General features: G+C 38.0%; 1 protein-coding gene across 4 annotated transcripts in view; it reads right to left on the bottom strand.

Annotated features, from left to right (window-relative positions):
* The window catches only part of SLC25A13 (solute carrier family 25 member 13), a 104,706-nt gene that overhangs the window by 64,045 nt on the left and 17,933 nt on the right, over window positions 1-22,728 (bottom strand). For 3 of the 4 annotated variants that reach the window (XR_010387668.1, XM_064506380.1, XM_064506381.1), the window contains 3 exons: window positions 15,181-15,234; window positions 10,973-11,115; window positions 4,184-4,299 (listed from right to left, as the gene is read on the bottom strand). Coding sequence is in view for 3 of the 4 variants with exons in the window: in XM_064506380.1 (XP_064362450.1) it covers window positions 4,184-4,299; window positions 10,973-11,115; window positions 15,181-15,234 (313 nt within the window). In the remaining variant the exon portion in view is untranslated. Of the gene's footprint in view, window positions 1-4,183; window positions 4,300-10,972; window positions 11,116-11,562; window positions 11,701-15,180; window positions 15,235-22,728 lie in introns of those variants that run through there. The other variant, XM_026099482.2, reaches the window with a different exon arrangement.

Genomic DNA, 22,728 nt, shown 5'->3' with positions numbered 1-22,728 from the left:
ACTAGTGAGGGATTCAACTGTGGTACTCCTGTAATAATTCTTAGCAGGTTGAAAAAGTATCAGAGCATCATCACAGAGGAAAGACTCTGACACCAACACAATAGCTGCATATGTCTTTAAACCTCTCTTAAGAGCTATGTGCTTTTAGAAAGTTTACAAACAAGTATTCAGGCAATTCAAGTATCGGATAAACAAACAGGAGTGCTTAGTAAGATATCTCATTAATTAACATGTTCCTCTAAGAAATGTATAATTAATATAATATAATATACAGTATCATACCAATATATAAATTTATATTATATCAATATAATATTATTATATTGATATATATTATATATTATAATATATAATATTATATCAATATATAATTGATATAATTAATAACAGAAGTAGAGACCCACAATAACTATAGTCTACATGTAAATACAGAGTTTTCTTTTGAGACAAAAACAGAGATACACTGCCCAATTCTGCAGCTGTTATGCCAAACAAGCAACAATTTGGGGGTTAGGTTCCCCATTCCCTTTGGTTAGGTTTTTTTGTTGTTTTTTTAAGGAGAGACTTGTTTTACAGCATACTCTGATTTCTCAGAGCAGCACAGTATCCATTTTGAAATAGCTTCAGGTTGAATGGTGTGGTTTTTTGGTTTTGTTTTTTTTTTTTAAATCACACACACACGCATGTGCGCACACACACACCCCACACCACAGCTACATTTCAATAAGCACAGGAGAGCAAGAATTTCTGTTTACTGAAAAATTCTACTTCAAAAAAAAATCCAAATGAAAATTTTCAAAGCCAGGTTCAACACTGTCTGGCAGCACAGACTTGGGCAAATCATCTCTCTTTTTGTGCCTTTTCCTTCCCTATGAGCAAAACCAATGTGGGTAACATTTATTTCCCCTTCAGTGGCACTGTGAAAATCCATACTGGAAAAGGACAGTGCGAGTCCTTAGATACCACTGCTGCACCATTCAAGGCTCAGAACTGTTAGCTTTAGTCATTTCTTTTACCCATCTGAAATTAAAGATGGAGGTTAAGACAACTTAATTTTTAAACACTGACTTTTTCACCCAAGCATCTCAACTTTTTTTTAAATGCCATCCAGTAAAGAATTTCAAAGGGCTCTGCTTCTTTAATGAGGCATTAAAATACAGTCATACGACAAAAAAGCAACTCTACTAAGTCTCTTAAACCCCTGGACTTACATTATCAGCTTTTATGTGCCTGTCAACACTCAACAGTAAGAAGCAATGGTTTGCTCTTTGCCTTGAATTTAAAAGCCAGCTAAACTTCCTCCCACTTTCCTGCTGAGAGCTTTAACTCCTTGCAAACTGTCAAAGCCTTGACACTTCAGCAGCAGATAAATCTACAACATGATGCAATGGCCAGGTGTAGTCGCAGCGAGCCACTGGCCACTCATCTACTACTGACCATTTCATTCATTTCAAGAAGCGATAAACTAGAAATACCTTCCCCACACACACCCCCAAGACACACGCACTGCTTGCAGATCAGCTCTTTTGCTTTTAACTAGATGCTAGCACTGCCAATGTGCTATGTACAGCTAACCTGTAACTTAAAAAGAACTGAAACATTTAAGATTGTAGCAATGTCTACGTACGGCGAAAATGCAAAGGAATTTCCAACATGGAAGCTAAAGTAAGAGTGTTGCTTTCTTCTCCTCAAAAATGCTAAGTATTAAATACTAAAACTTCTCTCACCCAGAACATTTCCCTAAATATCCACAGCCTGGATATAGCATCCAATATAAAAGCTCATTGATACAAACCCCATTATTAATTTTTACAAAGGTACCAAGCTAAGTGCACCTGTGGAAGAATATGAATTAGATGATTTACTTAGTAGAAAATATGAAGTTAACAACTGGGAAGCCCTATATTCCACTCAGTATAAGCTACCATATTTACATCATTATCTCAGTGCACAAAAAACAATGGCTCCAAAGATAAACCATCCTGTATCTTTACAGCAATAAAATCAGATACAGACTTATAAGGGGATCCTTGAGATACTACACTTAACAGCAGTATAGTGAAAAATGATCCTTTCACTTTTCTTGTTCCTTTCACACTGTAATTTCAGTATACAAAACCCCTATTTAGGCCTCCTAACCTTGATAAGGACTTGATCCCACTCCCATTCAAGTCCACGGAAAAAGATCTCATAATTAACTTTAAAGATGCATGATTGAGGCACTGAGTGGCAAAGTTACAGGACAGTAACATAATAATTAATTTATAAAAATAACAGTTATTTTCTCCTAATAGAAAAAAACCCCTTCTTCCTTACGATAGAAATAGAAACGAGCTTTACCAAAAGGTCAGCCATTTTTGCTGAGAATACATGACGCCCCGTCAGCTCTCGCATCCTTCCCACTCCGGGCTTTTTCCCAGGTGGTAGACACAAACTATTTTGCAGAAGTTACAAATGCATTTATGATTTCAAAGGCGGAGAAGAGAAATTAAAAAAATAAAAAATCTGAGGTTCTGCCAACCTTGGCATGCTTCCTCTTTCAAATACCTTAAATACAGCCTGGCATAGAGCTTCTCCTATCACCCAAAGGACATCAATGGGCTTCAAATGCCACACCAATCCTTTGACTCATGCGCTATGTCAAACCCTGAGGGAAGCATTTGCCAGCAGCAAAACTATTAATGAGAATGCCAAGAGTTAAAAAGTTAAATTGCACTGATTCGGCATTCAGATCAAACAGCAAGAATTCTTCCTAGACTAATAAAGAGTGCTACAAGCAAGCGGGGGCTCTGATGCAGACGAGAGCCTGCAGATCACAAGCGTTCCAGCAACCCTGCTTTGCTGACGCTGGAACAAACCCACTGCAAAACATGGGCACCTCCCGCATGTAAAAGCATGCCGTCTTTTGTTGTCTCTCTGTCCACACACATGCACAAGAATACTGGGCACAAAGTACTTCCTTCGTCAAGGTTACAATCAACAGAACTTTTTCCATTTTCAAATCTTTTAGCATCCATAGTCATTTTTTAAAAGCCATTCTGACAAGTAATATTGTGCACCGAAACATATCTTTTACAAACTCAGGCAACGAAAATGCTGAAAAAACAAAAATACACACGCAAGAAGAGACAGCAAGTCTTCTCACTAGCTGCAACTTCACATGCAGATTTTTGGAGCTGGAAGAAGGAATTAAATGCTTCAAGCAATAATAACAGGAGATCTTTTCAGTTTAAATGGGACAAGAAGGGCTTTTTAACTAAGTATAAAGTATGTGTAGGGAATACCAGCAAAAGACAAAGGACATGTGAACTGTACATTCAGAAAAGACAAATAATCACTGTCATCCAATTTCCTTTTATTTTAAACAGTTTAACAACCAATTAATAAATCCAGAGACATATAGATAACCACATTCAAATATAACAGATTAGAAATAGCAATTTTATTCAGTCTAGGTACTTAAGATTAACCCCTTCCCCCAAACGTACATTTTTTGAAATGCAGTCAGAAGTTATTCAAAACTGCTAATTTGTGAGTTGTTCTTTCGGACAGAATGATCCATGTCCCTAGGCAGGTGGCAAATAGTCTGACAGATAAGCTGTCTCTGTGGTGTCTAGAAATAAACAGTCCCCATACCATGTTTTAAATTGGTCTGAGTATTTCTCATGACGTCCTCAACACAATTGCCATACCTCCAAAGCACAGACAAATTTTCAGCAGGTCAATAATCGATTTATTACTGAAAAAAAATCTCACAGAAGAAAGTTCTAAGCCTTTAAAGGAAACCAGCTTGAAATCTAGCCAATTTAAACAAAAAATAATTCGAGGTAATTTCAGACTCCACATTTGCCCAAGTCCTCTGGCAATTTTTTTGCGGTTTTACAATCATTTCCTATAGTCACCTCTCACTGCTGTTTTGAAGACCTGCACAAGCACATTGGGGAAAAGGAAAGGAAAGAAGTGACGAATTCTCTAGAGAAGGCCATGAAAATGACTGTGAGCTTGACTTCTTCATACTGTACACAAAGTAAACTATTAAAAAAAACTAAGTGAGAAAGTTCCTTGGCACTAGTGTAATTCCATTACAAATCACTGTTTCCTATGGTAACAGAAGGTAAAAATCAGGTTTGGCCTAAGTATGAATTTTTAAATTAACAGTGTACATTTATAAACTCAGTCTTACCAAAAGTAACTTCTCCTTTGCCAGTCTTGTCAAACAGCTGAAAGGCCACTATGAACAAAGCATCTGGAGCACACAGGACTGATTCAAATGCCACAAATTCTTGAAAGGATATCAGCCTAAAGGAGGAAGGGAAAAGCAAGAGCTATAAAACCTGTGGAAAATTAAACACAGTATAACATAGCTTATGCAAAAGAAATAAGACCTCAGCCAAACCGTGTATGAAATGTTATCAATAGGGATTAGAACTTACCCTGAAATGCCCTATCATGGACAATGCCCTGGCACTGTCAGTAGGCCTTTACACTGCTAGATGGAAATGACTTTGTAGAACAAGGAACTATTCTCCTTAGCAAGTCACAACATAGAAAAATAAGCAAAGCGCTCAGTGTGGATACTCATCTCAACTATAATGTCTAACTGAACTGCCTTCTGGGCGAGCCTACCTCCCTCCACTGGCAAGACAGAGGGCCAATAAAGACATGAATAATTTCCCTTGAACCTTAACGCTTTTGGAAAGCAAATCCATTTAAGACCTACATGCTGCCACTCATTTCAGAAGGAATGGATCAGAATATGGTTTCTGTTTATTAGGAGCTTGTTAGTCATCCATCTCAGCCCTCGAATACTGCATGTTGTGTCACAGTTTTTCAAGCAGGAGTGTGCGTGTTCTTCCCCAGCCCAAGAGCACTTTATTCAAATTCATCATTGTAGCCAGGTTCCCAAAATGCAAGTGCATTAGCAGAGCACAGATAAAAGCAGAGGTGCCTTTCCTTAAGTTAGTCAGTAAGCAGCAATATATAATTAGACAACTTGGCATTGTTTGCAGCAGTAGATTTGACAGAGCAAAGACCTTGAGCAGCTCTAATTTCTCCAGGTCATACTCAAGAGTTGAAATGGAGATCAGACTCTCTTTCTTAAGGAGGCAAAGAGTTGTGGGCTAACCATTCTTCTCCTTCTCTACTTCTTCTTAAATGGCTAGGTTGCACAGTTTAAAATTATCTTCAAATGTGTGGCTGCAGGGCCTGCTGGCAGTCTGGGAGGTTTAAGATTGCCCTCTCCCTAGGCTGTTTTACGTCAAAGAAGCCCACATATAGCTTTAATAGTTTCACATGGCAGTAACTGGAGAATGAAGACTTGATTTTGAGTCCCACAAAATTCAGTGTAACACGTGTAAGAAACACACACAAAAGAACACATTTTTTATTAGAAACTAACTGTACCTCTAGGACTGCTACTCAAAATGACCCTGTGGCCAGTTCAGTGAAAACTTCCACTCAGTATGCAATAAAGGTAAAGAAGGAAGAGTTTGAATAAGTTAGAAAAGACAATTATTCCATCAACTTAGGACGGCCCTTTCTTTACCTTGAGTAACATAGCAATTTCTAGTCACCCTGTCTTAAGGGAGTTTTAAGTCACCCAGAAATGCACTAGAAGTCAGCAGTCAAACATCCAGAAGGTAACATAAGCTGCTTTCTGAGAAGAACATGAAAGTATGAGAAGATGAATAAAAGGAGAATATTAGGCAGAGAAATAAATAAAAAGAAGTCTCCCAAGGTATTTTTAATATTAAACTCACAAGCATCAATTCAGCTTTACTGGCAAAAAAGCCAATGAGTTGCTACATAAGCACACATTATCACATGGGCAGTCCATTATGCAGCTTATTATAAATGCCTTGGGAGCACCAGGTACTGCCCACTGTTAGACACTGAGGAAACTGAGAGTTAGTCTTTAAATGGAAGAAAACTTCAACCTCTCCTAAGCCAAAAGTAATTAAAAAAGAAAAAAGCAACATTCCCTTCAAATTTAAATCAATACATCGCAACTTATTTAGTTTTACGTTTACTCTCATTTATTGTCACTCTATGACTTACAGGTTTTAATACCTCATTATTATCCATAATTATTTGTTGCATACCTGACAACACATACATTAAACAGACACAAACCCCCGAATACTCCTGCCCCAAAGTTTACAAAGCCCAGACAGAAAGAAGAAAATAGATAGCATGCAACAAGACTCTAGAACAGGACTGTTTAGAACTAAAAATGTGAACTATCTGCCAACAGTTTTTTATAAAGCATCCTTTTGCATGAAAAAACTATTATGTATCCTTACTAACATATCCCAACACATACAACAACCATAGCACAGAAGAGAATTCAGCACCTATCCTAGCAGGATCCCAACATCAGGCTAGGAGCATACTCTATGTTATTAGACCTGGATTTGATTAGAATTCCATACACTAACACTGCTACAAGATTTTATACTACTAGAAGCATTCTTTGTCACTACTTGCAAGTAATAAACCCCCCAATAAGTCAGAGACAGATGATTAAAATAACCCATGTCCATTTTTAAAAGCAATTATTCATAGTTCTAAGAAGATTAAAAGTGTACAAATTGTGTGGTTCCAGCCAGACTATTAAAGAAGAGACATTAATATTGACTGTGCCAGCTGAATTCAAATTAACCCAATTTTTACATGTTAATTAAACCAGCTATTTTCTTCTTATTGTATTTTTGCTCCCTAAGTAGACTAGCCTGCTAGTGATTCCCAACAGATCTATTCTAACAACAATGACGTATTCATTTACTTCTATTATGACCATACAATACAGTAACTGAGCAGTAATTTTTCACAGTCAATTACACGTGTGATTCTTAATGCTTAAAGATGCTGAAATAATGTGTACTACATAGCCATATGCTCACTTCTCTATACTGCACAAGGGTAGTTGCCTGGGTAACACATTTTCTCTCTGGTTTAGCATCAGCCTTTTGGGTTTAGCATAACCCTTCACTGAATATCATTAGGTGTCATTAAACAGCACATATTAACATGGACTTCAATATACTACTTAAGAGTTATTTTATCTACTCAAACAAGTGCTCATTTATATTACAAAAGCAGAGAAAAGCCTAGTAATTTTAAACAGTGCAAAGAGAGAGATGAAATGTTGACAAAAATCATACATCAATCTTAAAGATATCCTACCCAACCGGCCAAAATCTTCCTTTGCCTTCATGTCCTCATTAACAGTGGCAACACTGCACAGTTTACGCAGGAAGATTGAAATTCTGATATTTTCAGAATATCCGCACACTAGAGCTACGAGCCAAAAGCAACAACTGGGTACAGTGGAGCAAGATCACTATTTACAACCTCTCCTCCTTCCTCCATGCTTTTTCTTTCGGTGCTCATGCCCAAAGGTATCTGGGCACCACACAGACGTAATGCTTTTCCACCACAGAAAGTCCACATGTAGCCATACAAAGGAAAAAAGCCCTTACGTACTGTAATAATACATACAAATGTAATGATGAAGAGGTTTCCTCAGAAATCAATGCCTATGTTTTTACTGTATCAGCAATTTAAACATGATAACATAATGGGACACAAATTGAAGCTACATCTATTATTTTATGCTGCAACCTAGGTAAACTAGTATAGTGTAAATTGGTGCATTAGGGGATAAATTTATATCCAATAGTGGAAAGTGCTGGCATTTCCAAGTGTTATTTTAAAATAGTTTGTCCTTTCTAAAAAGAAAGCATACAGTATTTCTCAGTAAAGTGTTAGTTACTACAGTCCAAACAGAGATTCATAGTAAATACTTATTTTGTTAGGTGTTTAAAAGTACAACAAAAGACAGAAAAATATTATGTTACAGGGGGCAGGATGGGAAGCGCCCGGACTGCTGCAGATACGCCTTAATACAGCCACTGTATTGTTGGAAGAGTTTCTGATCCAGCTGAAGCATTTTTTCAACTGAAACCAGGAATGGGAAACTTAAGGCCAGAAACTAGACAGGGCTCATAAGTCTGTTTGATACAACCTACAGCCATATGAGATAGATGAATATAGATATTGATTCCCCCCTGCCCCAATCTGCTTTACTCCTGGCCCACTAGGTTAAAAGGCTTCTCTGGTCATCGGCCAGAAAAGGATTTTCTTAAAGTAAACCTTAAAAAGATGCCTCAGAAAGAGGACAGCAGAAAAATCTACCTCCAAAGATCCCTATGCCCAGTCTTAAGATAGAGATAAAACTTGCTCCCATGGCAACAGATATTGACTGGACACCAGAGCTAGACACCTGAGTCCCCTTTAAGGGGTCACAGCAACAGTAGCTTCTGCAGCTACCCTCAGATCCCTAAGTCCTGGCCATGCAAAAATTGTGCTGAAGCTACAACGCAAGAGACTCTGCCTACAGCAACCACAGTGACAGTGGCCAAAAAACCTGTGACAGTATGCAAAAAAACACCGTTCTTCGCTTGTGCCCTTCTCTTTCCAGTTCAGGTTTCCGAGAAAAAACACGTAAGAAGGGAATTACCAGTGTCGTGCCCATTTCATCTGCCTGGTCCACTCTGCATTGCCTATTGCCACAGAATTTACAGATTCTGTTAACTGCTGACAATCTGCTTAGAAACCTCATCTGAACAAGAGAGAAAACGTAGCATGAAGTTCATTTCCATGCACGTGGTTCGCACTAAGGACTTCTGCAACTCAGGGGTAAGCAACTCTCTACCAGCCTCTTTATTCTGCTAATGAATGAGGAGCTCTTTTGCTGTCTTGCTTCTTTCTATCCATGTGACTTACAGATTTCAGTATCTCTCACTGGCTACACTCGGCATCTGTACATAACTTCTCACTGAAATCAAAAGAAATTAAAGTGTTTGAAGAAGCGCTAGGGACAACCTTTGTGATTCTGGGCTCAGACTTTTTTGGTGAAGAGTGGTCACACTCACTGATCATGAGGAACAGATGCTTCTCTAGAAGGGAGCAAGGATCTGAGGCAGTGGATAAATGCTGTGGAAATAATGTAGTGGCATTTTCAGAACCCCGCTACTTTAAGCCATTAACACTATAACAAAATGAACTTGTCATTGCCCTTGCAAGCTATCTTCTTCTTTATACTAGAAATAAAGCTGAATTATCAAACAGGCTCTCATGACGTTAAAGCTTATGAGCCTCTAAAAATTAATCAGCGTATTAAAAATGAACAGTAACAAAAACAGTTTTGTACTTCAGTTTGAAACTAGAGGCTCTGAACTCAAAAGACTGCCAAGGTGGGGAGAATTCAATAGAAGGCCAAAAGGTCCCATTGCCATTCTTAACAGATTTCATTCCAGGAACCAAAAAAAGGCTAGTCCAGATAGCCAGTTCAAGAAGAATTACTTTATGCATCACCAACACCCCCCCCCCCCCAAAAAAAAGAAAAAAACCAAAAAACAACACAAAGCTGCAATGCCAGATTGGAGAGGAAAGCTAATCACTTTCAGAACTTTCTCCATTAATTTGCATAATAGTATACCAGCTAAATCAGAAGAAAGTCTGAGTATGAGAAGAGCCTCTCCAAAGACATGTTAGAAACACGGAGTCCCCAGTCACTGCACGCTGAGGACTGCAGAAACAGACCTTACTCTTGGCAAAAAGCTGCAATTAGAGGCCTCAGTATTACCCAGCAAAACCTGCAAAACTCCTGCAACATCATGCCAAGTTATGAAATCCCAAACTTGTCAGCAAGTTCACATAGGCTACAGTTTCACATTTTGCTCTTTCTGACACCAGCCTCTACTTGTGAGGGAGATCCAAATCACAAGGTACGGATTATACTCACAATCTTCTTATTACAAAATGGATTTGAAGCCATGTAATGTAGAAAATGCAGTTTTTACCGGCACCAAACCAAGGGAAGAGTGGTTGAAATCTGAGAAAGATTTAGCATTTTCAGTCAAATGCCAGCTGAAGCCACTACTTTCTTGCTACCATTATGCCAATGTTACCAACGTAACTTTTTACAGGATTCTTTTATCAGGGATAACAAACATCACATTAACTTGTCTGCAAGGCTTAAGGTGCTCACCTGCCAGATATATGAGGTCAGCTGAGCAGAAAAGAGGGCACAGAAACCATCACAGAAGTTCAGTTATATATGCGTCTGTTTGCTAGGAAGCCTGCATTCTCTAGTCATGCTTTATTTATCTCACATTTTACTCTGTGCAACTGCTGATATGAGTCATGCCTGAAGTTTTCTGGTTTCTAAAAATGCCACAACTACAGACTTTAAGTCCATAGCTAATTATTCTAAAGTTTCTCTAAAGATACTTTAAAGGCAGGGTTCAAAAAATGCATTCATATGGGTGAAGAGACAGCTTGCCTGGGCAAGCACCAAAAGCAAAAGCTAGGATTTCATTAAAGAAGGCGGGAGGAAGGTGGAGGGGTAGCTAATCTTGTCTATTGGCAAAGTCAGCCTTTCAAATGCAAACCATATGCAACCAACATCACTCGTCTTCCCAGGCCTGCAAAGTGGCTCCCTAAATACCTTAGTTGTTCCTCCTCCCTCTTGAGGGAAAAGTGGTGGCAAAAACTTAACAGTACTATGGCAAAACAAAGCAAACGGGCACTTTTTTCTACGATCTCTTCCTACACCATCCAAACCTATTTTAAATCGCTATTTGAATGTGCGTCTGTGACAAATATATGAAGTAAACAGGGACAGAAGGAATCATGGAGGGAAAGGAAAGCAGGAGTTAGGGGATCCAGCCAACAAACATGAAAGGTTCAATGGATTAGAAATATATAGCGGACAGAAAAGAGCTTGCTCAGCTACATATCGCAACACACAGTTATTACTCATTCCACTTAAAAGATACTGAATTCCTTTATGTATTGGCGGGGGGAGGGGAGGCAGGGGGAACACCTCTTGGGGACCCAGATTGTTTTGGACAGAATGGTTTTGTATTTTCTAAATGAACAAAAATGAAAAAAAAATAACACTTACCCATCTTTGGTCTGATCAACCACACCTGCAAGGAGCTGTACAGTGCTCGCATTAGGCAAGCCATCTCCAATTATCTTCAGGTACCGTGTGACAAAGTCATTAGGAGACATGAAGAATTCTCCATTCTTCTCCACACTTGCATACTGTTAAATAAATAAAATATTTAGTGCCTCAGATTCATCCTTCTCTAGGCTACCCACTATTTCCAATCAGGACCAGGCTTACAGTACAGCAGTAAGACAACTCCTGCTCTGAAGAACCTATAATCTACATTGAATCAGGACTGAGTCCATGGGAAGTAATGGAACAGCTGAAGGCTTGGCTTCCCAGCCAAAAGAGCTACAGATTATGACTATTAGTTCATTGTGTCAACATTTTCTCCATATTTAGACTAGAAATAGCTAATACTCCAGTATAGAATGTTTTTTCAAAGCAGAACACTAAGTATGCTCACATTTGCAAACAAGTATATGGCATTTTAGGCCCAATGAAAACTGTAACAAGTAGGAGACACACCAGCATATTTTATTTAGCTAAAACAACACCTTTGTGTAGCCAATGTATTTCAGCATAAAAAGGAGGGTTTGCACCTGAGAAATGACTTTGCTGTGCTAGTGGAGTAAATCATCCCACAGGAGTGTCCACCTGAGGGTGCTCTTCTGGAGTAACTGCACAACAGCAAATTCAGCCATAGCTCGTCCCTAAGTAAAGAAGAACCTATGGATTTTCTTCCTTAGTTAAAATGATGAAAGAAGACCAGAGAGTAGCGATTTGCAGAAAAAAAAATGTAAGAGGAAGCAAGAACATGGACACGGCAATTTAGCACATTTAAAAACAAGAAGAGTGATCCGAGATCTTACCAAACACCTCTTGCATTCACTGCTCCTCCTTTATGCCAGAATTACTATTTTGCATATCAGTCCAAAAACAGCACTCAACACGCCCAAGCCTATTTGCTCCATGGGAGGCCAGCAGTAACAAGTTTCATGTTCCTTTTTTTGATATTAAAAATATTTTGAAGATAATACATAAATAAAATTGCCGTTGTTACCACCCTTATCCTGATTTAAAAGCCCTAATTTTCTGTACAAAGGTAAGCTTGAAATCAACTCTAAAAATGTATTTTTTGGGGGGGAGGGAGGAGAAGATGATAAAAGACAACAGTTAAGAGAAAAAATATCCTAAGCAATATTTACAGCATCATGTGCTATCTTTATGTGAAACAGGTCTGTCTCGGGATAACAAACATGCATTGGGAACAGGAAGGCAACTTACTAATTTCTCTGATTTTTTTTTGAGATGGGATGATAAAACATTTCTGCAGCTCCCCACAGAGCATTATCCACACTGAAGTAATAAATAAATTAGATGCCTATTGAAGAACACCACAAAATAGCAAAGACATGTTTTGTTTTACATTGCTATGCCTCTGCTAAGGGAAGAAAACTGCCAGTTTTCATTTCATAGAGTCATACCAGTGCCTGCAGAGTACCGTTATACCTGCTGTAGGCATATAACTCTCAGAAGGACGCCAAAGTGCAACAGTAAGTAGATTATTTTCTTCTAGTGCTATATAAATACAGTCTTCAGATACAGCAACATCTTCAAGGAACAAGGCTTCAGAGAAGCAAGCCCAAACAAAATATAACTTGCTTTGGCATCTATATATGGGTTAGCATTTAAGGATTCATGTTTCAATAGACATGGCTCATAAAGCAAGCTTTCTAGCTGATACATTGCAAGGAATTTTCAATTGTATACTTTTATAAGAACGAGCAGATCAATTCATTTCAATGTAATCATTTGCAGGGAGACAGAATCTTTCAGAATCCCAGCCTCAAAAAGTTTTAACACAGCCGCTATTGAGAAACAAATCAAATAAGTCAGACAGTCTATGCTTCTATATTTCATTTTTTTCTTCCAGGCTAACCCCCTGCTAGGGCACTCAATAACAGAAAACAGCACAAGGTTTCAGTGTCCCCCTGTTTCTTGTCATTGTGATTTACTCAAGTGTATTTGAAGTCCAATCACGTACACTATACTACATATAGAAAATGACCTTGGAAAATGTCAGCTTGATCACTTTGACTAAAATCTAATCTCTTAGGGGTTATGGTGGAAGACTTAGAAAAAGTAGAGTTACTTTTAGAAATTATCATAACAAAAAGAGAAAAACATCAATTCTATTGGTTTTGGAAAAGAGACATTAAAAAAATATAGTTCTTTACAACTGTATTTTTCCATACTTCGGCAATTATACCCACAGAGAATTTGATATTATACAATAGTACTTAATGGCTTTTTGGTAACTTATTTCCATACATTTTAGATAGTCAAATATTAACCAGTTCAACCCCATTTTAAATAAGATTTGCAAACATTTTATTGTGGTTTTGATGTACTAAAAATTCTGAAAGTTCACTGTAATGAGCTGTATTTAAACTGACAGCCTCATATTTATTTCTACACAGCAAACATCATTCCTGCTTGGAAACCGTATATTTTAACTCTTAATTGAGTTTTAAAAATGGCTGTCAAGCTATTTCACAAAAAGAAGATTCTACAATCTGCAGAAACAACTGTATTGGCCTCACCACTCGGAATCATCTGAAGCAGTTTACAGTTTAATTAACACTCTGGCCATAGCTTGCCTGTAGTGTACAAAACAACATGCCATAGTCAGGCATCCTCTCTGTCCTTTCTCAGTGAGTGGCATACCAATTTCTGTATTACACTGAACAAAACGTTGAGACCATATTTCATTCTTCCAATTATCGAGATCTTTTCAATGGTGGGGATAGCAGAAAAGGCAAGAAAAAGGGGCAGGAGGCAGTATTTCATGAGCTCAGCTCTGACCCATCCAATTCACAGCAGCTGAAAGCTAAGAGAGTTTAAATCTTCAGAAACACAGGCATGAAACAAGTTTCACGGTATTCTCAACAAACCAACCAATCCACCCACAACTGAACTTCTCTTGCTCCAGCAGGGACCAGACGACTTCTTAACGTGTTCATCTCCTTCCTCAATGCTGCCATCTTCTCCCCGAGTCAGCAGTCTATTCCTCATCTGCCTTCTCTGCCGTCTTTGTCTTGTTCTTCAAAAATTTTCCTATGAAAATCCCATTCTTTTTCAAGGGACTTTCTCCTCTCCTGACAAATATCAGTTCCAGGATTTAGTAAGTTAAATCTTAATTTTCCCAACTGAAAATTCAATTTCAGGGGTATAAATATGAACAGTATATGATAAAACTACAAATAGTGACATATTCATAGTGGCACCTACATAGTATACGATAAAACTATAAATATGGACATATTCACAGTGGCACCTACATACATCATTAATAACAGATCATAAGGGCCAATGGAAAAACATGCCAGGAAGCTCACAGAGACTGGGGCATGACACTGGAGAGACGGAATGTGGAAGAAGGAACTTAAAAAGGTATTAGCTCTCTCAGCCACTCAACCCCTTCATAAAAATAATTCAGATTCAAGAGGTCACTGTAGCACCTACCTCACTTACACGTATTCTCCAGCCTCATCAATCTCTGTATAGTTCTTTTATTCCAAACTTCTGCACTACTACAGACATTGTACTAATAGATTTTAGAAAGATTAGGAATATTCCTTTACATTTAGGAAATGGATCACCATATTTGAACAAAACACTAAAGTACACTCATCTTCATGTATGCAAGCAAGTACAAGAGTCATTTCACTGTTTACAACAGTACTTCTATAGCAGGACAACACAGGATTGTGAAACTAAAACGTGGCCACTATTTCACATGGTGATCTTCCCAACACTTCTATGGAGCTAAAAAAGCACAGATATCACTGATGGCAGGAAGGAAGCAAGAATAGGAGAAGGAAGTTTACCAAATGATAAAATGTTAGTGTAGACACCTTGCTGTTAGACCATGTGTAGGAGCAATATTGAAACTCCCACCCCATTCTCTGAACAATGCGGTTTTTTTTCTAAGATAGTAATACTTCTTCTGAGTCAATACAATAATCACTCAGGAATGTATCTGACTTCTTGGTGAGCATTGTTCAATTCTGATAGTGGTATTTAAGTCTAACATGGTAATAATACAGTGAATGATTAATGGTTGGAAAAACTATCAAGAGTTGTATGCTGCAATAAAGGAGCAAAAGATATGAAATATTTAAGCTGAAAGAGTAAAATATTTACTTTATACATACCTTCAAAAATATTGTTTTCAACTCAGCTGGATCAGCTCTCTTGGTTAGAGCCACCTACAAGTAAATACAATTACATTAATATGCATAATTCATACAAAAGATGTCGAAGTGTCATTTAAAAGAAGAATTCAAACAACAGAATGAATGATGAAAATAAATGTTCACCTTAGATAAATTAGGTACTGCTTTAGATGGTCATGTTTACTGATTTCACATTTACACTAAGTTATTCAACATTTTTGTTACAACTGCTTCCCTTATGCAACCCTGCAGTTCTTAAACAAGCACACGTTAACAAGTCATGTAAGTATTCAACTATCCAATTCTTTCAACATACCTCTCTGCTTGGATTCGACTTTACACCATCTTTACCAAATAGATTTTTCTGCTTCTAGCATCGTTTACCTAAGGATTTCAGAGTACCATACGCACCGCTCAGCTGATAGGTGGCAAAAATAAAATGCTCAGATTTACCAAGTTGTCCAAGAAAGCAACTCAGTAAGAGACTGAACTCCAATATAATTATTTGGTTTACTGGTACTTCTACATCCTACTTCCACCATTTTAAATTATTTAAACTTACAGTGTAGACTTTTTTGACACTGCCAATTCCAAAGCACAGAATCTAAATTTTTCTGCAAATCAAACAACCAGCCAGTGACAGCTAAAATATAAATTGTATTTATTACCACAAACCCAAAATGACTAAACAGAAAACTTTTTCTAAAACACTGGATTAAAAAATATTCTATTTCCACTGTGGAATAAGGCCTGTCATCCTTCTCCTCCTTGACATACCATGCCATCCATTTGCTGTTTCTGGCAATGAGTGGATTCATCCCCTCCATTTGTGCCTGCTATAATTTCCCATTCCTCTTTCAAAATACTTTGATAACATCTTGCCTGTTGCCATGATAACCATCATCTGATAGTCAATTCAGCACACTAACCTATTTCTAATCCAAAAAAATTACTTTGTAAGCATACCTGGATTTTCCAAAAAAAAAAAAAAAACCCCAAAAAAACCTTGTGAAAACACATGTCTCTAATGCAGAAAAACAGACAAAGGGGGCAAGACATAAAATCTTGGCCTCGTCTAAGGATTAAACATCAGAAACTTTATCAAGAATATATGACTACCTCTTTCCTGACTCTCCACAGCAATGGTAAACTGTAACAGTGAATGCACCACCTAGACTGCAAATGCAATTCTAGCAGCACACTAGACTACTGCAGAAAATGGGGGGGGGGGGGGGGGTGTATGGTGGGGGTGTCTGTGCAACAGCATTATATCCTCACTCATATGTTCAGTTAAGAATCATCAGTAAATTTTTCCTCATCTTAAATGGGTCATTTAAAAATTAAATAACAACCTAAGAATATTTTCTAAGAAGTGTATGAAAAGGGCTTTTTATAATAAAAATTTAAGAGTTATTTTAAAAGAAAAAAAACACACCTGAAGGTGTGTTATGCTAGGCCTCAACAACAAGAGTCCACAGCTGGATTTCTAAATCTGTGCTTGTACAGATATCTGTGTGGAGGCAGTTGCAAAAATCAAAGTGTAATTGTGAAGCTGAGAATCTAAAAATGTTTATTTTCTAAAGTACATGCTGCCCTAAATGTAATCATCTTGTAGTAAGCAGAGATTTATTTTAGCTCCCTCTGCAAGAATCTGGCACTCTAGAGCAATTGGGAACTTTGGGGGGGGGGGGGGGAAGCTTTCTACACTGCTGCAACAAGTACACGTAAAGTAAAAACATTTCAAATATCTATATCCATTAAAAATACAATCAGTATCATATTTTGCCTGTCATTAAGTTCAAATTTTACACTGTCCTAGAAATCTAAGCATAAAGAAACTGAGGCTGCAAACACCAAAGGAAAAGAGCACATGTTGATATTCATACTTCAGCCTCTATTGCTTTGGTTTTACTGAAATGAGCAGTTTTGGGAAACCCAACACAAAACCTGCTCAAGCCTATCTGCCATTTTTCTGCTTTCTTTGGATTATGTTTTGTCACTGCAAGTTTCTTTCAAACCATACTGAAAGACAGGCTGAAGTTGGTCAGGTCAGTATATCAGAGGCACTGCAGACCTGCAATCCAAGCAGTAGTCGCAGACCACGGCTTCCTTCATTTCATGCGGTCTATTGCCACATTTTTCTATACCCGGGGCAACAGGAGAGGAAAGGGATGACTAGCCCCGGGTAACAGGTTCATTGAGGTATAACCCACCAACCTCCATTTGAAATGTCTGTTAGATCCCAAGCAAGGAAAAGCTCCTCTATTATATTATGTTACAGCTTCAGAAGAACTGATGTGAATGCAGCCATACCAGTGCTAAGAAGAGAAATATTTAATTTAGCTTTTCATCCATTCCCAGCTGTGGACAAAGCTCAAGCTGCACACAGAGACATAATAAGAACTGCTCCTGATGACAGACATCACTAGCAGATTTTGCTTCGGGAAATGGTGAAAATAATGCTTTCAGGACTATTCTGAAATTGTTCCCAGTTTTATTAACAGTTGAAAGTGGGCTAAGTAACCTGATGCCAGCAAGCACTACAAGCGCACAGGTAGCATGCCTGACGTAAACTGACTCACAGACACCATGTGCTTTTCCTTTGGTACACTCAGATCATGTTTACTGACATTCATATAAATGGTCTTAGGTGACATGGTTCGTTACTGGAAAAAGTTCCCCATTTTACTCTATTTTCTCTCCATAAAGACAAAAAACAATCTGAAATAAAACCAACCATGAGCTAATAGGCCTGACATCTCTGCAATCATGTGAGGAGGCATTTGATAAAGCAGATCTGAGAGGGATAATGTTTGTTATCGCCCTTTACAAAGAGAAGCTTTGTAGCAGATGTTAACACTGAATAAATAGCAGTTATTTTTATTAATTAAGGTTTAGTGAAGAAAGCTCTCCAGCATCCAACATTTATTTTTTAAAACCAGAAGAGAACATGGAATATAGGCTTCAAGGAAGAAACTAAACTTGTAATAACATCAGGACATACCAGAGAAAAAAATGGAATAACATACAGAAAATGTTAAAGGGGATTTTCATTCCTACAGATAAATAAAGTTTTAGCCAACATCAGCTATGTGTATTTGTGCTTTAGATTGCATATGAAGCCAGCACCATGCATTTCAAGCAATATAGGTAGCAAATTGAAAAAACCCTAATCCTTTCCATTACCAATGATGTTCAGCAAGAGGGACACCAAGGGTGCACAGAGAAAGGGAAAGCTCTTTCAGCGAGGGACAGAACATGGGCTGATTTGCATGCTGGAGCTGTTCTTATCTGTAGCATCCCTTGCACCTTGATCTTTATTTCAGTACATTTTCTCCAGCTGAGCTCTTTCCTCCTTGTTGACTGGTGCTCAGTCAATTTACATTGATATGCATTTTCAATCTCACTTCCACTCTCAACAAGAAATGAAAACAGACCCCTCCCAGGAAAATGTAGCTGTATAACACAAAACAGAATCCACTGGGAATCAAAGAATATATTCAGTTTCCAACCAATTCTATTAATATATTTGTCACGCATAACGCAGAAGGAAAAAAAGTCAGATGTTATGTGACATCAAAAGATACAAGAGAACCAGTAAAGTAATGTCTGCACCACACAGGAAAGAAGACAGAAGAAGAGAATAAGCCCTAGAGAGACAGGGCAGCAGGAAAATCAGAATTAATGACAATATAGCATCAACCTAAATGGTAAATATAAAACGTCTGAATTTTCTACTGTTACAGTGAAGATCATTTTAGTAGCCACAATTTGGATGGAGTAGAAAGTGATGGGGACCCAAGAACATTTGGGCTTTGTTACAATATTCCCGAAAATTTATTGGGCCAGCAGCAAGTACTAAGAAAGATGAAGAGAGAAACTTTTGAAATTCTGTTTCTTCCTCACAGCTTAACTTGAATACAGCTCAAGAGTGAAGAAGAAAGTTGATGGAGGAAAAGATGTCTCCCTCTATCTCATTGTCATTAAAATTCCTGGCTTCAAGCAGGTAAAATGCTTGAGAACTGCCTTTCTCCATGCACAGAGTTGGAGTTCTGGCAGATCTGCCTCATTGTAGAGAGTTAGGGAGCTCCATCTGTTTAATTTTCGGGAACACTACCTAGAAGCACATACAAAGAGAAGATGATTGAAATGAGAGGCCCAACAAATGATCACAAGCTCTAGTACCTTCATGTTGAAATTAAAAGCATTTTTTAAAAGCCCTTCCATTCTTAAATGCTACCAAAGAACACAGTGTGTTCTCCACCACTAAAAGATCTCAAGTCAAGATTGAAACCTTATGTCTTCTAGAGGTATTCTTTAGTTTCATCATAAGTTATTGAGTCTACCTGTAATAGCCAAATGCATGTGGCCCAGTTTATGTAGCAGGTCTGACTAGATGATCATAATGTTTCCTTCTGGCTAAAAATATACATACCCTTTCAAAATGTGTGACTCAAAAGGAGATCAAGCCAGGGTTTGACCTTGCATTTCTGTTTAAATGAGTGACTGAAGCATAGGAAGCCAGTTAAAATGCAGTTACAGACCAAGTTTGAATTCACACCAGAACTCTATTAATACTGCATGAGTAAAATAACACTGAAGTTTGCATTTTAATACAACTAATTTGCTTACATAGCTGAGAATTACCTTTCTTACATATTTACAGTAATATTAATAAACATAAGTTAAAAAGGTGGTCTGTATCAACATCTGTCCAGGGCACCATCTCCTATTTCAGCTGCCCAAATGGTCACTTTTAATGAGCATTTTTTAGTCATTTTAGCTTAGCATGCATCTGGTATTCTTACCTTAAAAAAAAAAAAAGCATTGTTATTCTTTCTGCATTGTCAAAACCTAAGTAAAAGAACTTGATTGTGATCTGAAAAGGTAAAGTGACCCAGACAGAACTCACCATTACTGGCAAGTTCACGAGCGAGACATAGACGAGCTCAGTATAGAAGGAATTGGATCACTGCAAGGAAACCACTCAGAAAGCAGATCAAAAAGACACTCTCAACAGACCTCCTAAAATGTATGTTATTCCCATGAATATATAATCAGATGGCATTTGCTACTACCTACCCAAAGGTAAGTACTTTAAGAGTAGCTGATAACTGCTAAGCAGGTACTCATATTGCATTCAGTCTGACCAGTAAGAACAGTTTCCTTAATGATCAGCAGCCTTGAGATAAAAACATTCACTTTCTAAAATCAATTTGCATCCTCAGAGTTTAACATGTTGGGCTTACAATTGCATTTTGCAAAGGTGGAAGCCTACCAACTTAAGTAGCAGTTACTGCTTTCCTTTGGCTGAAAACATACAAGGCTGTCTGTCAAGCTTAGAAAAAGAAACATTAACACTAATCAACAATGCTGTCTGGATTCTACACGCTGATTCAGTGTGTAGAGCTACAGAATAAACACTGCTGAAACTAGACAGCTGTGCTGAGCCTATCCACACTGTGGCAAAGCAGAAGAAAACCTGCTAGCTGATGGAGACAGAAAATCTCAAGCAAAACTATTTTCATTTGTCTTCAATCTGTCAAAATTACAAATCTCTGGAAAATTCCCAGTCCAGCTTCCGCACCATGAGAAGTGGAAGCCTCGCTTCCCCCAAGTGCATCAAAGCGAACAGATCTACTTTATTGGGCAATTACATGTTAGCTTTGATCCTACTTTCAAAGTCCCAAAGCAAATGTAGCTGGCTTATTCATAAGACGTATTCTTGTACAAGGACATTTCCAAAAGGCCATAGTATTTTTCCATGCAAACTAATCAGAGGACCAAGACACAGTTACAGTCTTACATATGCACTGGAAAATGTTTGTGCCATCCTGCAAACACATTATTTTCCAATTTGTCCAAATGCTTCCAAGTAGGTGCAGATGCAAAGGTGAGTTAGTGTACGGAAAAATATTCCAAGAATATCGAAACAATGGGCTATGTAAGAAGACTTTTAGACTGTGTACTCCTACTGTTTTCCTATTTAAAGGCCTGGAAAACAGAAGGACCATAAAATATTAGTCTAATAGTAAGGTAAAAATAGCTAGGCATTGATCGTTGCTCAGCAAAATTATTTAACAAAAGGAAAAAGAATATTACTGCAATCAGTACTGTCCACTCCAAAAAATTAAGCATGTCAGAAAATGCAGCTAGAAGCAAACTGCGCTATAGTTGGTAGTCAAGCTCTGGACTAGGACAAGGATGCAACGACTGTTCATGGAAAAAAAAAAAGTAAGTTTGCTTCCTGCAACACAACATGAAGAACATGTGAGAAACAGAAATTCAAAACCAACTCTTTGTTAAAAGCAGAAACAACCCTTTCACCTTTCATGTCATTATGAAAAAACAAACTTCTGCTCTCCAGTCAGTCTCCACCGAGCTGTAATAAAGGGCTATGATACTCCGACCAAATCAGACCATTTTCTTCCTCAAACAATATTCCCTATTCTCTCATAGCTCCTCTACAATACTTTCTTACCCAGATGATCTTCACTATTGTGATCCACAAGAACACAAAAGGATGACGGCTTCTGCTTTCTATTAGCATTCGCGAGTTTGCTAAGGCCATTATGTACTGTTGACATATCCCAGTGCATCTTAGCAAACTACAGCTCACCACTCACTGGAAGAAACACAATAATCATACATAGTATGTATTAGTGATCCTCCCATAAGAAAACAGTTTACAAATAAACAGCTAATGAGAATGGTGAAATCAGACTTTCATCAACCTACAGATGTCTCTCAAGAATACTGCCTTCTCCTGCTCACCAGACAGATGTGAGGAATGCTAACTCTATTATAATTCTGCTCTCCCTTTTGCTTCCTTACACCTTTCAGAAATGGAGACATAGTTAAGTATTATGAATGTCAACCTGCTAAAACATATTTGGTGGCATCCTCAGTCCAGTTTATAGACTCTCCCTTTTGATTTTCCCTGGGCTTGTACAGCTACAATAGTACTACTGTATACCCAGTGCATCAGCCATAAACTCTAAATATCCTCTGCCTCATGTTTATCTTCCAAAAGCAGTCACCCCAGTACTAGCAATTCATTTTCTGGAGCTAAAGCTAAGGCTTACATTTATCAAGATAACAGTCTTCCCACTCATAGAACCAAAGGGTAGAAAACTTCTTCAGTGTAACAGCAAGATCAAAAGTAGCTCCTAGAAGAAGTAGAACAACAGATACCAGTATCAGTCAAAAATCGTTAGGGAGTAGTGAGTATTAGGGCAGCATAAATTTTATCTGACACCTGACGTTGTTAGCGTAAAATGCTTATTTGGAGCAGGACTAATCAACAGGCAAGCCACAACTAGGACAGAAGGTCACATAACACCATGGTTCTAACAAGGTGGCACCTTCAGGAGGCATCTCACCACTGCACAGAGCACTAGTGAGGTCTAGGAAAGCTGTCACAGGCTGCAATGCACAAACTACCAACAGGCCTTTCCAAGGTCCTAATGCTCAACGTTCCTGAAAACTCACTGGTCAATGAGGACAGTCACTTGGTTTCATCCGGCT

Source organism: Dromaius novaehollandiae, chromosome 2 (assembly GCF_036370855.1).
Source record: "Dromaius novaehollandiae isolate bDroNov1 chromosome 2, bDroNov1.hap1, whole genome shotgun sequence".
NCBI classification, from domain to species: Eukaryota; Metazoa; Chordata; class Aves; order Casuariiformes; family Dromaiidae; genus Dromaius; species Dromaius novaehollandiae.
The sequence above is the reverse complement of the archived record's forward strand: the minus strand, read 5'-3'. Positions and strand labels throughout refer to the sequence as shown.